Raw genomic sequence first — 14,891 nt, 5'->3', positions numbered from 1 at the left:
CCTGTCAGAGCAGTCAGTGGTGACCCTCTGCTATTTCTCCCATTAGGGGCTGGTTTGAACCTAGGGTCAAACCAAGGAAGGTACATTTTTCTTCCATGGTGGCAATGGGACAGTAAAACAGTAGCCACTGAGCTAGCACTTAGGAGGTTAGTTTGTTCAAAGCCACATTCTAGTAAGTGGCAAAAAAAGAGATGGTTAGGAGTCAGATATCTGAAGTTACAGGTAGTCCTGGGTTTGAATCTTGCTCTGTCATGTAGCTAAGCAATCTTGGACAAATTACTCAACTTCTTCGAGTCCCCAGTTCCTGACTTCAGGGTCTACTGAGATTTACACTAGGTTGCTGCCTCAGTCACTTGCTAATTCATGCTGGAGGGTTAGGGATTCTTGGAGATTGAAAGCTGGGAAGGGCTGGAGTTTCTCGGTTCTCCTTTAGGTGGGTAGAGAAATGTTTGCAGTGGGTGTGGTGCAATAGATTGCTTTTATATGGCCTTTCTTGCCATGGTCTTGTAACTCCCACCAAATGATTGGGTGGGACTATGCAAACAAACTGCTTGGACAGCTTGCTAATGATGCCTTAAGGTGTATGGAACCCCTGTTGGGTGTGGGACCATGCAAATAAGGTGTATGGAACCCTAACAAGGGGATTGGTCAGTTTCATCATATCAGGAGGCTTAAAAGAGAGCCAATCCCAGAGCAGAAAGGAGAGCTAGGAGTGGAGTGTGGGGTCCCTGCACTGAGAACCTTCTAGACCCAGGAGACAGAGAGAGAGAGAGCTGCAACAGAGATGGTGAGATTACTAGACACGGTGAGAAGCAGTGGCAGCACAGGGAGCAGAACCAGAAGATCAGCATGAGAAGGTGCGGTGGGCTTCCCAGCCTGCGCAGCAAGGCGGCTACAGTGGGTGTGCCGACCCATGGCGTGAGAGAGCTGAGTGCCTCTCTGGGGAGGCTTACTGGCAGAGTGGGGTGCCTTTGGGCACTTATTGGCAGAGCTAAAGAGATTTGTAACACTTGACTGAGCAGGGCAGAGGTGATGCCTATCACCAGAGAGGCCTGTCTTTGGGCACAGCTGAGCAAAGGCTGTCCTGATCAGAGAACTGTATCCTGAGTCATTCCTGATCCTGAATTGTTACCCTACTTCCCTAATAAACTCCATAATCGTGAGTATTGTCTGTGAGTTCTGTGTGGCCATTGCAATGAATTATCGAACCCAGCAAAGAAGTAGAGAGCGCCATGGGAGGGACAGCTGGTGTCAGAATTAGTAAAAGGGTTGGACAGACGAGGTATGTCTGACCACCTTATAGGAATCAGCCTTGGGCGGTTGATCTTGATTCTCCTTGCCCCTTGTGAAGTTAGAAGTCAGACACCCCTGACCTGTCATTTTTACAGTGGGGAAGGCTTTCTCAGGTCCCATCTTCAGGTTCTGGGTGGAGGTCAGAGGTCAGGAGGGCTCCACTGTAGGTTGGCTTCTAGGGAAAGGAGTCCCCTCTGGCAAGAGGGCAAAGGCCCTAGCTCAGATGCCAAGTCCCATACCAGGGTTGAGGGTCTACTGGCAGCCCAAGGAGCAGGCTCCCCCGTCCCCAACCCCGTTTCAAGGTCCTGGAGGACACCCACTGTTCCCGGTTCTGCACACGCTGGTGTCTCCGTGGAGACACCTTTCAACAGATCCCTGCACGCAGGGCCTGCAATTCACACCTCTTCCCTATCGCTGGCCTGGGCACACATCCTATGAGCGCCAGCTGTGGTCAGTCCACAGTGGTTGGCGTGCACACCAGCACAGGCTGTTCCGGAAGCGGCCAGGCTGAGAGATTCTGGCGGGAGAAGGGGGAGGGAGAGGCCGAGTCCCAGGCTGCTAGGGAGCGGAGCTGCCTGAGGGGTGAGGGTGGAGCTTTCCCGGCCTGCCGGCCGGGAAGGGGCTGGACCGAACCTACAAGTGAAGGCAGGGGAGAGCGTCGGCGGGCGGTCCCCAGTAACATCTGGGTGCAGACGCAGCCCGACCGATTCCCGGGATCCCCCTCGTGATCCTGAGCTACAGATTACCAGATACCGCAGATTTCCGGGACACACTTCTCGATTCCAGACCCTCAGGACCTTACAAGTCCGAGCCCAGATTCCACCCCGGAGTCCAGATTCTCCGAACGAGACCTTCGACTGGACTGCGGATTCCCAGGTCCCTCGGGAAATTCCCTTATCCCGACCGGATTTCCGATCCCGAGATCCCTGGATTCGCCGTCCCCGGCTCCTGTCCCGCCCCGGGTTCCCAGAGCCTGGCGCCCCACGCCTGAGCGCCCCCGCATGGCGGGGACGTGCTCGCGGTCTGCGGCCCTGGAGCGTGCCGGCAGCTGCTGGCAGGACCCCCTGGCCGAGGCGCTGAGCCGGGGCCGGGCGCCCGCAGCGTCCTCCGGCCGGGGCTGCGCACGGAGCCGGCCGCTCAGCGTGGTCTACGTGCTGACCCGGGAGCAGCGGCCCGCGGCCGAGACCGGAGCTGGAGCCGAGGCCGAGCCGCTGCCCCTGCGCTGCCTGCGCGACGCCTGCGCGCAGCTCCAGGGGCCACGGCCGTCGCCGCAGCTGCGCAGCCTGCCCTTCGGGACGCTGGCGCTGGGCGACACGGCCGCCCTCGACTCCTTCTACAACGCGGGTGAGCGCGCGCCGGGAGTGGGGCCGCCCCCGGGCGGGGCTTCGGGGCTTTGGGCGTGGCCAAATGGGGCTGGGCTCGGCGGCTGCAGGGAGGGGCCGAAATGAGCCCAGTTTACAAGGCTTAAAGGCAGCTAAAGCTGGGGGAGTTGGAGCCAGCGTCGTGATAAAAGTGGAATTTAGGGGGTCTGGAGCCCGGCCAGGCTCGGGGTGGGATTAAGCGGACCCAGGTCCGGTTCCGGGATTCAGGGTTGGGGCTTAAAAGAGTCCGCACCGGCCCTGGGGAGTAGGGCTAGGATTGGGTCGGAGTTTAGGGGCGCTGGGCGGGACCAGGAGTGGGGCGGAACTGTGGTCCCTCGGGGGTGGGGCTGGAGAAATCAGTCTCTGGAGGATCTCTCGCGGAGCCCTCGGGGCGGATGCTGGAAGCGGATACCGGACTAGGGAAAGGGGGCTGCTTAAAGGCTGTAGTTTAGTGGGTTGCTACGAGTCGGAATCGACTCGACAGCAACGGGTTTTAATTTTTTAGCAGAGGACTGAGGAGCCCTGGTGGCTCAGTGCTTAAAGCGCTCCGCTGCGAACCAAAAGGTGGGCAGTTCAACCCACCAACCGCTCCGCGGGAGAAAGATGTGGCAGTCTGCTTCCGGGAAGATTTACAGCTTTGGAAACCCTATGGGGCAGTTCTATTCCGCCCTATAGGGTCACTGTGAGTCAGAATCAACACCAATGGGTCTAGCATACGACTTCCTAGACAGGCAGAAAGTGAAGTGAAGGATTTCAAGTATACCAGAGTCTGGGTGGGAAAGTTTAGGTCATGAGCCCCCGGGTGTGGGCGAGGGAGTTTAGGTCATGAGGCCTCAGCAGCCCCAAGAGAGTGGGCGGGGCCGGACAGATGGCTATTCCCGCGCGGTCACCCCTCCCTCCCATTAACCATGAAGTCCCGCCCTCCGATGCTTATTTTTTTCATCCAAGCGTCTGGGAACTGTGTTTGCAGATGTCAATGAAGTCGTTGCCCAAAAATGAATCCTGCCCCGACTCCGAGGACACAAAGACACACACACACCGTCATGGATAGACTCACGAATAGCAAATATGTTCACTCACACAGGTGTCATAGACACACACAGAGATAGGGACGGACACAGTTATATACACACACAGGCACACTGTTGTCTACACGCCGCTGGTGCCCACCCCTTTCAAGAGGCTGGGTTGAGGGCCCAGGGGACGGGACTTCTGTAGTTGCACAGCTCCTGCCTCTCCAATGAACTGGGATAGGTTCCGGGGTGGTGCATCACCGGCCCAGCTGTGGGTGCCCACAGGCTCTGAATAGTGGGATAAGGGGCACGCCTGGGTCCCAGTCCTCTTCAAGTGGACAGTGGCCTGGTGAACCCAACTCCTGTCCTTCAACACCACAGATATCAGTTGTGTGTAAGAGCCAGAGGGGCCCTAAGGGGGAAACTGAGGCCCAGAGAGTCTTTGCACCTTGCTAGAGTCACACTGAAAGGCAGGCTGAGCCAGCATGGATCGTAGGCTCTTTCCCACCAAGCTCCAGGGCCTCCACCTCTGTGCCTGCAGATGTGGTAGTGCTGGAGGTGAGCAGCTCTCTGGTGCAGCCCTCCCTCTTCTACCACCTCGGTGTGCGAGAGAGCTTCAGCATGACCAACAACGTACTCCTCTGCTCTCAGGCCGACCTGCCTGACCTGCAGGCCCTCCGGGTAGGTAGCCAGGTGGCTGGCTAGTGGCAGTAGTCACAGGGTTGGGGTGGGGCCTACCCAGAACCCCAGTATTTGACTCTCTGCCTCCTACAGGATGATGTTTTCCAGAAGAACTCGGTGAGCAGAACCCATCCCTCCCGCCATTGTGCCCTTTGACTTCCATAGTGACCTATGACCTCCACTATCCTTTGTGTCCTCCTTAGTCACCTCTGACTTCCTTAAAGGCCTGGATTTCGAATGTGATCCTCTATTCCTTGTTACCTCCCTTCATGAAGTATACCCCTTCCCAGCTATTCCAATTCCTACTGATGCTGACCTCTGACCCCTCACCACTTCTCCCTAACCCTGTGCTAACCTCTGACCTCCACTGATCCCCTCCCCCCCTCCCCCCAGGATTGTGTTGGCAGCTACACACTGATTCCTTATGTGGTGACGGCCACCGGTCGGGTGCTGTGTGGTGATGCAGGTGTCCTGAGGGGCCTGGCTGATGGGCTGGTGCAGGCAGGGGTGGGCACTGAGGCCCTGCTTACACCGCTGGTAGGCCGGCTGGTCCGCCTGCTGGAAGCCACACCCACAGACTCTTGGTAATGGGGGGCTTACAGTGCAGGGGCACCAGGAGGGGGCTGGTGAGAGAACAGTGGGCTGGGGCTGAAAGGCAGGCCAAACCATTCTCTCTTCTCCCTCCCCTGCCCTGGGCACCAGTGGCTATTTCCGGGAGACCATTCGGCAGGACATCCGGCGGGCACGGGAGCGGTTCAGTGGGCAGCAGCTCCGGCAGGAGCTGGCTCGCCTGCAGCGGGGACTGGACAGCGTGGAGCTGCTGAGCCCCGACATTGTCATGAACCTGCTGCTCTCCTACCGTGACGTGCAGGTGTGTGGGGCACAGAGAGGCAGCAGCTAAGTGGTCACAGCTGTCCAGGGTCATTGCTATGCAGGCATTTGATGTCAGACAAACCCTAGTTCAGCTCCTGGCTGTGCCATTTGCTCAGTGGTGGCTTTGAGTAAATTACCTAATCTTTCTGAGCCTCAGTTTCCTCATTTATAATAGGAGGTGATCATGGCACTGCCACACAGGGCAGGTGTGAGATTAGGGCACACGGTGGGTGCTTTATGCAATGTGTGGTGTCTGCTGTCCTGTGCTGTGCAAGAGGTTGGTGGAAAAGTGAGGGGAGGAGGCCCAAGATCAAGGTTTTGAGCTGGGGGCCAATGGAGTCCCCAGAGGCCATCATGCCTGTGCTTGCTGCCCCCCCTTCAGGACTACTCAGCTATCATTGAGCTGGTGGAGACGCTGCAGGCCTTGCCCACCTGTGATGTGGCCGAGCAGCATAATGTCTGCTTCCACTACACATTTGCCCTCAACCGGTAAGTGGTAGAGTGAGGCTCAGTCATAGCCGCATGGGGGTCTCTGTGGCCTGTCTGCTGTGCTAGGTCATTGCTGCCTGGGATCACTGCTCTTCAGGGAATTTGCTGACCTGGGTCACTGATATCAAAAAGTCCCTGTTGTTCTGGGTTACTGATTCCCTGTGGGGGGCAGGGGTGGGGGTGGGGGTGGCGGTGGTGGATTATTGCTCCTGGGGTGGTCGCAGTTGTCCAAGATCACTGTCATTCAGAGTAATTACAGTGAGGAATCACTTCCATCTCATGTCACTGCCTCTTGAGAGGTCAGGGCTGACCAGGGTCACTGCCATTCTGGGGTCATTATTATAAAGTCTCTGGCAGGATCCCTGGTGTCAGGGTCTGGTAGTCCCTGGACAGGGTGGGACAGGGGCATCAGGGGGCTCCCCAGCCCATCTTCCCCTGCCTCCAGGAGGAACAGGCCTGGGGACCGTGAAAAGGCACTGGCCGTGCTGCTGCCACTGGTACAGTTTGAAGGTTCTGTGGCACCTGACCTGTACTGCATGTGTGGCCGTGTCTACAAAGACATGTTCTTCAGCTCTGGCTTCCAGGATGCTGGGCACCGGGAGCAGGCCTATCACTGGTAAGGGGCACAATCGAGTGGGCAATGGGCTAAGCTGGGGGGAGGAGGGATAGGCCTGTGGGCATCAGTCCAGCCTGTGTTCCTTCCTGTCTCCTCTCCTCCTGCCAGGTATCGAAAGGCCTTTGAGGTGGAGCCCAGCCTCCACTCAGGCATCAATGCAGCTGTGCTCCTCCTTGCTGCTGGGCAGCGCTTCGAGGACTCTGAGGAGCTCCGGCTCATAGGTGGGTCCTGATCCTGGCTGCCGTGTACCCCTACCAGCCAGGGCTCAGAGGCTTGGGAAAAGGGTAGGGAGGGAGAACATGATTGGGACTGAGCTCATCCCCTTCTCTACCCACATCTGGGTCCTCACACCTGTCCTGCATTCTCACATGCCCTTAAGCCCATACCTGTCCCCAAGTTCACACCTGTATTCATTACAGACTGAATTCCATATGTAGTTATGCCCAAACCCTCAACTGTGCCTGAACTCAGACTTCTTCCTGAGATCTTGCCCACCCCTAAGTTTTTACCCATCTCTATGTTCATGCCCACATGAATGATGCGGCCCACACCTGGGCCTTGCCCACACCTGCACCTATACTCACTGGGGCTCATGCCCCTCTCCCCCAGGCATGAAGCTGGGTTGCCTGCTGGCCCGCAAAGGCTGTGTGGAGAAGATGCAGTATTACTGGGATGTAGGCTTCTACCTGGGAGCCCAGATCCTCGCCAATGACGCCACCCAGGTGGTGCTGGCTGCAGAGCAGCTATACAAGCTCAATGCCCCCATCTGGTAAGTTTTGGCCTGGCCTGGGCTCTTGACATGTCCTGCACTCATGTCCACTAGCACTCTAGCCTGAGACCTGAGCTAATGACCTGGTCCCTTCAAGGCCAGCGCCCCGGGAACCCAGTTACCACATTCTGGCTACATCCAAGCCAGTCTCCTCTCCCTGGAAGTCTAGCTGCTGTTTGGGCTGAGCTGAGGACAAGGCTGTGCCTGCAGGTATCTGGTGTCAGTGATGGAAACATTCCTGCTCTACCAGCACTTCAGACCCACCCCGGAGCCCCTCGGAGGGCCCCCGCGCCGTGCCCACTTCTGGCTCCACTTCTTGCTACAGTCCTGCAAGCCATTCAAGCCTGCCTCTCCGCAAGAGGATCAGTGCTTGGTGAGGTCCGTTGGGGTTGGGGACCCGGGAGAGGGGTGGCCCGTTCTCATCCTTCTCCCTCGCCATCCGCAGGTGCTGGTCTTGGAGCTAAACAAGGTGCTGCTCCCTGCGAGGCTCGAGGTTCAGGGTGCGGACCCAGTGAGCGCTGTGACTCTCAGCCTGTTGGAGCCGGAGACCCAGGTGAAGTCACTGCCGAGTACCCTCACTCGCCGATACGCACCTTTCTGTCGAGCCTTTCTCCCATCCCCAGGTCGCTCTTCCAGTCCCCAGCACCTCCTCAGATTCCCTTGCTTCCCGCAGAACAAGCCCTCCAGCTGGACCTTCCCAGTCGCCTCTGTCTGCGGCGTCAGGTGAGAGGTGGGGCCTGTGGGCGGTCTGGGTGGGGCGGGGCCGGAGCTGCCGGCCGCCTGGTGCTGACTGCGGTTCTTCGTTCCTTCGCAGCACCTCCAAGCGGGACGAGCGCTGCTGCTTCCTCTACGTGCTTCCCCCGGCTCAGGACGTCCAGCTGTGCTTCCCCAGCGTAGGGCACTGCCAGTGGTGCGCGCAGCCTCTTGGGGCGGGTACACTGAGGGCCAGGGATGCTCCGGGAGTGCGGGAAAGGAAGGGCGATGTCCCCTAGGTGCTCCTGGCACGACAGGGGACGGTTCCCGCCCCAGGTGCCCTTCCCGCCGGCCTGACGTTCCCTACCCACAGGTTCTGCGGCCTGATCCAGACCTCGGTGACGAATCCGGATTCCACGGCGCCCGCGGAAGGGGCGGAGGGCGTGGGGGAGGTGCTGGAGGTAAGGAAGTGAGACGGAAGCTCAAGGAGGCGGAAGGGCGGAGGGCCCTGCTGACCCCGTCTCACTCCGCTCCCCGCAGTTTGACTATGAGTACTCAGAGACCGGCGAACGTCTGGTTCTGGGCAAGGGCACGTATGGGGTGGTGTACGCAGGCCGCGAACGACACACGAAAGTGCGCATCGCCATCAAAGAGATCCCAGAGCGGGACAGCAGGTGCGACACACTGGGCCCGCGGGCGGCGCTGTGCACAGGCGAGGATCTAAGTGGTCGGGTCAAGTGGACAGGACCACGAATTTAGTGTCCTGTGGGCGGGGCTACAGGCGGGGGCAACAGGGATGCCTGGGGTCCGGGCGGAGTGGACAGGTAATCATTTGAAGCGGCCTGTGGGCGGGGCGATATGGGTAGAAAAGGCATTGTGGGCGGGGCAGGCTCTGGGTGGTGCTGGAATAGAGTTAGCACTGCTGCCCAAACCTGTCCCAATTTTCTCTCCCCTACCTCCTCCAGGTTCTCTCAGCCCCTGCATAAAGAGATCGCTTTGCACAAACGCCTGCGACACAAGAACATCGTGCGCTATCTGGGCTCAGCCAGCCAGGGTGGCTACCTCAAGATCTTCATGGAGGAAGTGCCTGGAGGTACCTGTCCTGTATGGGCTGGGAATGGAAAACTGGGTGTGGGGCTTGGGGGTGGAGCCAGGCAGGGTGGAAACCCTAGGGAGAAAAGAATCCCGGCCTAGAATTAACTGGAGTGGGGTTGGGTAACTAAGTCTGGGCCAGGGCGTGGGTGTGCCTGGTCATGAGCAGAGAGCTGTGGGCTAGAGCAAGTGGGTACCAAGGATGAACTTGGACTGTATCTGCCCAGGCAGCCTCTCTTCCTTGCTGCGGTCAGTGTGGGGACCCCTGAAGGACAATGAGAGCACCATCAGTTTCTATACCCGGCAGATACTTCAGGGACTCAGCTATCTGCATGACAACCACATCGTGCACCGGGATATCAAGGTAAATCCTGTGGCTGGCCCCTCCTGGCCTGCTGGTGGTGGGGGATGGGGTAGGGGTGGGAGGAGACATAGCCCTAGATGGAGGCTGGGCAGAGCCTTTGCAAAAGGTGGGGAATTTGTCGGGAGGTTACTTAGAGAAGAAGAGGAGACGTTCATATCTGAAGCCAGGCCAGGTATTGGCCAGCTCTCAGAGGTGAATGTAGGTGGAATGGCAGGGAAGGAAGATGATAGAGGCAGGGCCAGGCTGGGAACTCCAGGAGATAGTATCCTAGGGTGGGGTCCAGTTCTGGTGTCAGGGGCTCATCCCAGTGTTCACTGAGGCAGCCAGTGTTCACTGAGGCTGAGTGGGTGCTGAGAGGGTGCCTGAGGGCACGGGAATGTCTGGGACTGGGTGGTAAAGTCAGCTGAGGGAGTGGGGCTGGCTGAAAGGATGTCTCTGCTCAGGGGGACAATGTGCTGATCAACACCTTCAGTGGGCTGCTCAAGATTTCTGACTTTGGCACCTCCAAGCGGCTGGCAGGCATCACACCCTGCACTGAGACCTTTACAGGTAACAACGTGTGGGGGTGGTGGTGGCAATGCTGACTGGGGCAAAAGAACTCTTTGGGTCTTCCAAGGAATGAGGTTTTTCCTGGGCATTGAGTTAGAGTCCTAATGGGGGGATCGAACCCAGGGCAGGTGACTGAGCCAGGAGTGGGGTGAAAGAATCTAGGCTTGCAGCATGGATAGGTGATAAAGTTGAGTTCAGCACCTGAAATGGAGCCCAGGGGTGCTGATTCAGGCCAAGGTGAGTGTTGGAGGCCAATATAGGTGATAGCTGTTGTTATTGTTGTCAGGTGCCATCGAGTCGGTTCTGACTCATAGCGACCCTATGCACAACAGAACAAAAAACACTGTCCGGTCCTGCGCCATCCTTACAATTGTTGTTATGCTTGAGCTCATTGTTGCAGCCACTGTGTCAATTCACCTTGTTGAGGGTCTTCCTCTTTTCTGCTGACCCTGTACTCTGTCAAGCATGATGTCCTTCTCCAGGGACTGATCCCTCCTGACATGTCCAAAGTATGTAAGACGCAGTCTTGCCATCCTTGCCTCTAAGGAGCATTCTGGCTGTGCTTCTTCTAAGACAGATTTGTTCATTCTTTTGGCAGTCCATGGTATATTTGATATTCTTCACCAACACCACGATTCAAAGGCATCAATTCTTCTTCCGTCTTCCTTATTCATTGTCCAGCTTTCACATGCATATGATGCGATTGAAAATGCCATGACTTGGGTCAGACGCACCTTAGTCTTCAGGGTGACATCTTTGCTCTTCAACACATTGAAGAGGTCCTTTGCAGCAGATTTACCCAATGCAATGCATCTTTTGATTTCTTGACTGCTGCTTCCATGGCTGTTGATTGTGGATCCAAGTAAAATGAAATCCTTAACAACTTCAATCTTTTCTCTTTTTATCATGATGTTGCTCATTGGTCCAGTTGTGAGGATTTTTGTTTTCTTTATGTTGAGGTGTAATCCGTACTGAAGGCTTTGGTCTTTGATCTTCCTTAGTGCTTCAAGTCCTCTTCACATTCAGCAAGCAAGGTTGTGTCGTCTGCATAATGCAGGTTGTTAATGAGTCTTCCTCCAATCCTGATGCCCCGTTCTTCTTCATATAGTCCAGCTTCTCATATTATTTGCTCAGCATACAGGTTAAATAGGTACGGTGAAAGAAATAGAGCTCAGGGTATATGATGGGACCCTACTGTGGGTGACAGAGACTATGAATGTGATGGAACCTAGGATGAGTAATGGAAGCCTTGGCAGGTGATGGAGCCTAGGGTGGGTGATGACACTCAGGATAGATGTTTGGTGGCCAGGGTAGGTGACGGAATCTATTTTGGATGATGAAGTTCAGAGTGGGTGCCCTGGAGACCTCTTCAGTGATAAAGCTTAGATGACCATTGTTGCTTCTGGTCCTATCCTAGGAACCCTGCAGTATATGGCCCCAGAAATCATTGACCAAGGCCCACGAGGGTATGGGAAGGCGGCTGACATCTGGTCATTGGGCTGCACTGTAATTGAGATGGCCACAGGTCGCCCGCCCTTCTATGAACTAGGGAGCCCACAGGCTGCCATGTTTCAGGTGAGACCTAGCCCTCAAAGGTGGGGTGGGGTGAGACTGAGCCCTGAACTTCTCTAAGCTTTATCTTGTTTGTCTTTTCTGATTTCCCCCAGGTGGGCATGTACAAGGTGCATCCGCCAATGCCCAATTCTCTGTCTGCTGAGGCCCAAGCCTTCCTCCTCCAAACTTTTGAGCCAGACCCCCGCCTCCGAGCCAGTGCCCAAGCTCTGTTGGGGGACCCTTTCCTGCAGCCTGGGAAGAAGAGCCGCAGCCCCAGCTCCCCTCGCCATGCTCCACTGCCCTCAGGTGCTGCATACAAGGGAGCAAGCACACTGGAGTGAGGGCAGGGGAGCTATGGAGGTGACAGGGATGAGGGGTGGCTTAGGCTGACAGCCTTGTTCTCCCTCAGATGTCCCTTCAGCCAGCCTCACTCCCTCAGCTGACTCAACCACCCAGTCCCAGACATTCCCGTGCTCTCAGGCACCCTCACAGCACCCGCCCAGCCCTCCGAAGCGCTGCCTCAGTTACGGGGGCACCAGCAGGCTCCGGTAAGAGCATAGGGTCCTGGTGGGTTCCCTTAGCCTGGTTTTGTTCTTGTTCCCCCTCCAGAAAAATCTCTTCTTGGGAATCTGGGCACCTTGACCACTTGCGAGGGTGGCATTTGGTGCCCACCTGTACCCTCCCTGAGATGCTCTTGTATTTATTATGCCCCGTCAGTGCCTAGTTTAGCTCTTTTATCCCTGTGAGGTAGGCGTTACAGTAAAAGAGCCAGGATTCAAACCCTGTGGCGGAGGTGGTGGAACGATGTTGCTGCCCCGCCCTCTATCGGCCACTCTCCAATGCACCCAGGGTGCCCGAGAAGCCCGGGGCCGAGGAACCCCCTTCCCCTGAGGAGAGTTCGGGGCTGAGCCTGCTGCACCAAGAGAGCAAGCGCCGGGCCATGCTGGCGGGGGTGCTGGAGCAGGAGCTGTCTGTGCTGGCGGACAGTCTGCGCCTGGAGCAGGAACAGGTGCGACGGCCCGCCCCAGCGCCCCCTGGTGGTCGAGCGGGGGCAGGCCTCCCGCTGACGCCTTCCCCTCAAGAGTCTCTTGGCTCTCGGGTGGGGACGGGTGGAGACTCTCGCCGATGACCCTTCTCTTCGTTCTCAGGGTCCTCAGCTTGGCAGGAATCAGGTGGAACAGCTACTGCGCTGCCTCCGGGCACATATCCACACTCCCAACCGCCGGCAGCTGGCCCAGGACCTGCGGGCTCTGCAAAGGCAGCTGCGGGCCCAGGGCCTTGGGCCTGGGCTTCTTCAAGGACCACTCTTTGCCTTCCCGGATGCGGTGAGGAGAGCTTTCACACAGCTTGTTAGGTTGTTGTCAGGTGCCATCGAATTGGTTCCAACTCATAGCGACCCCATGTACAACAGAATGAAACATTGCCCAGTCCCGGGCCATCCTCAAAACAGTTGCTATGTTTGAGCCCATTGTGGCAGCTTCTGTGTCAATCCATCTCCTTGAGGGGCTTCCCCTTTTTCGCTGACAGTTTTTCACACGGTTATAGGGCAGTTCAATAAGAGGTAGTGAGCTCCCTGTGCCTAAGAATGTGCAAGGACTTAGGTTCCAAGACTCCACGTCTCCTCCGTGAAGATGGAAAGGAACATCCACTACTCACTCCTAGCGCCCCAGCTGCTCCCTTAACCCTGAGTCCGCCCACCCCATTCCTCTCAGACAGGACATCTCCTAGGCCTTTCCAACTCAAGCCCCACTCCTCTTTGAGGCCCAGCCCACTCAGCTACGCCCTTCTTTCCTCTCCAGGTGAAGCAGGTCCTCCGCAGGCGCCAGATCCGCCCACACTGGATGTTCGTGCTGGACTCGCTGCTTAGCCGCGCTGTCCGGGCAGCCTTGGCTGTGCTAGGCCCGGGTAGGAAGGGGACTGGCGCCTACCTGCCCGCCGGCGGGGGAGTGACCTTTGGGGGCGTGGCAAACACGGAGTGGGGCCGGTAGAGGGCGTGGCCGGTGGGGGCCAGCCACAGAAGGGGCGCCGCCAACCAGCAGAAGCTGGTGGGGGCGTGGCCAAAGGCCTGCTCCCAGACCCGCACCACGCAGAGCGGCCCTCCACCAGCAGTCCCTCATCCCACCCAAAATGGGTGTTCTTGCCCTGTCTGAGCTCACCCCACTCGGTTTGGCAGAGGTGGAGAAGGAGGTAGTCTCCCAGCTGTCAGAGGAGCCGACTAAAGACAAGGGGTCCCAGACGAAGCAACAGGAGACCCTCGTTCAGTGTAACCCGCTCCCGAAGGAGCCTGAGTATGGACCCCCGCCTCTGATGGTGCAGCTGGGCCTCTTGCGAGCAGAGACTAATAGGTAAAGCGCCTTGGAATCGCCCTTAGCCTCTGTGCTGGCTTCACCCCCACTGCACTCTACTCGCCTCCTGCCCTCCACCAGGCTTCGAGCTGTCCTGGCTGAGAAGGAACGAGAGTGCCAGGCCCTGATGCAACGGGCTCTACAGCGGGTGGATGGGGAGGCCCTGGCCTCTGAGCCCCCAGGTGAGTAGGACCTGGCTGGAGAACAGGAATGGTGGGTGTGAGGCAGCTTCTGGCAGGTGAGCCATAGCCTCACCACCTGACTTCCCCTTGACAGCTGCTTTCCCAGCAGACCAAGGCCTGGTACAGTGGCTGCAGGAACTGAGTGTGGATGCTGTCACCATCCAGACGGTGAGCAGGAGGGTGCTGGCTATCTCTGACAACCCCACCAACCAAGGCCCCCTATCTCTGTCCATCTTTCTTCTCATTTTCTCCCTTGTAAGCAGGGAATGCCAATACTGGATGAGCATTTCGTATAACCCTCTCATTGTACAGATGAGAAAACAGGCCCAGAAAGGGGTGTGAACTGCCCTCTGCCCCAAGGGTAGAAGGGAGCTAGTACCTAGGTCTCTGCACATCTTTCTCTGGGTTTATTTCTCTGTGTCTCTTCGGGTCTTTGTCCACAACCAGCTGCTGAACCACAGCTTCAGCCTCCATGCCCTGCTCACCTGTGTCACTCAAGATGACCTCAGTTACACCCACATCAGGTATGTCCTGGGCCCTCCATGGCTGACTCAGGCATATGGCCTCATGCTGGCCAGATCCTCACCCCCAGCTTCAGGTCTGTCCAGGTTCCTCCCTGGGAACCACAGGGTCCCCTGGGGCACAAGGGGCATCGGGCAGACAGTGGGTACCAGAGAGAGCCCAGGGCTTTCTTCTGTCCGAGCCACATTGAGCCTGCTACCCCCAGGGGAGGGATGGTGTGCCGAATCTGGAGAGCCATCTTGGAGCAGCGAGCAGGAGCCTCACCAGGCACCCAGGAGGCTGAATGAGGGCATCAGAGGCAGGAGGCCAGATGCAAGGATGGAAGAATGGACACAACACAAGCAGCTTCTGACATACCCACTCCAGGACCTAGGGGCAAGTGGAGGAAGCCTGGTGGGGCCCAGGCCCGGCTCCAATGGAGGCAACCAACCACAGAGGCACGCTAAGCACACTGAGCACTGCCAGGCAAAGACTATTAAACAAAATGTTTTTATA

At 57.4% G+C, this 14,891-nt stretch overlaps 1 protein-coding gene across 4 annotated transcripts; it reads left to right on the top strand.

Annotated features, from left to right (window-relative positions):
• Positions 1-1,887: 1,887 nt before the first annotated feature.
• MAP3K6 (mitogen-activated protein kinase kinase kinase 6) lies at positions 1,888-14,884 on the top strand. Of its 4 annotated transcripts, none has more exons than XM_049878416.1 (29): positions 1,888-2,637; positions 4,209-4,348; positions 4,442-4,465; positions 4,742-4,932; positions 5,051-5,219; positions 5,604-5,710; positions 6,156-6,326; positions 6,435-6,547; positions 6,936-7,095; positions 7,260-7,468; positions 7,541-7,648; positions 7,769-7,818; positions 7,910-8,028; positions 8,162-8,249; positions 8,329-8,462; positions 8,754-8,881; positions 9,108-9,244; positions 9,688-9,793; positions 11,211-11,368; positions 11,461-11,653; positions 11,757-11,895; positions 12,197-12,356; positions 12,496-12,672; positions 13,147-13,252; positions 13,521-13,692; positions 13,774-13,874; positions 13,969-14,042; positions 14,322-14,398; positions 14,602-14,884. In XM_049878416.1, exons 1-29 carry the CDS (start codon positions 2,295-2,297, stop codon positions 14,681-14,683), a joined length of 3,936 nt encoding a protein of 1,311 aa, XP_049734373.1. In that variant the 5' UTR covers positions 1,888-2,294; the 3' UTR covers positions 14,684-14,884. The 4 variants fall into 4 exon arrangements, with proteins under 4 accessions (XP_049734373.1, XP_049734374.1, XP_049734375.1 ...); XM_049878417.1 differs by having other exon boundaries at positions 7,260-7,473; positions 7,910-8,005; XM_049878418.1 differs by having other exon boundaries at positions 1,889-2,637; positions 7,306-7,468; positions 7,910-8,005.
• Positions 14,885-14,891: the final 7 nt, after the last annotated feature.

This window comes from Elephas maximus, chromosome 3, assembly GCF_024166365.1.
Source record: "Elephas maximus indicus isolate mEleMax1 chromosome 3, mEleMax1 primary haplotype, whole genome shotgun sequence".
In the NCBI taxonomy this organism is placed as follows: domain Eukaryota; kingdom Metazoa; phylum Chordata; class Mammalia; order Proboscidea; family Elephantidae; genus Elephas; species Elephas maximus.
This window is presented reverse-complemented; position numbering and strand designations above follow the sequence as displayed.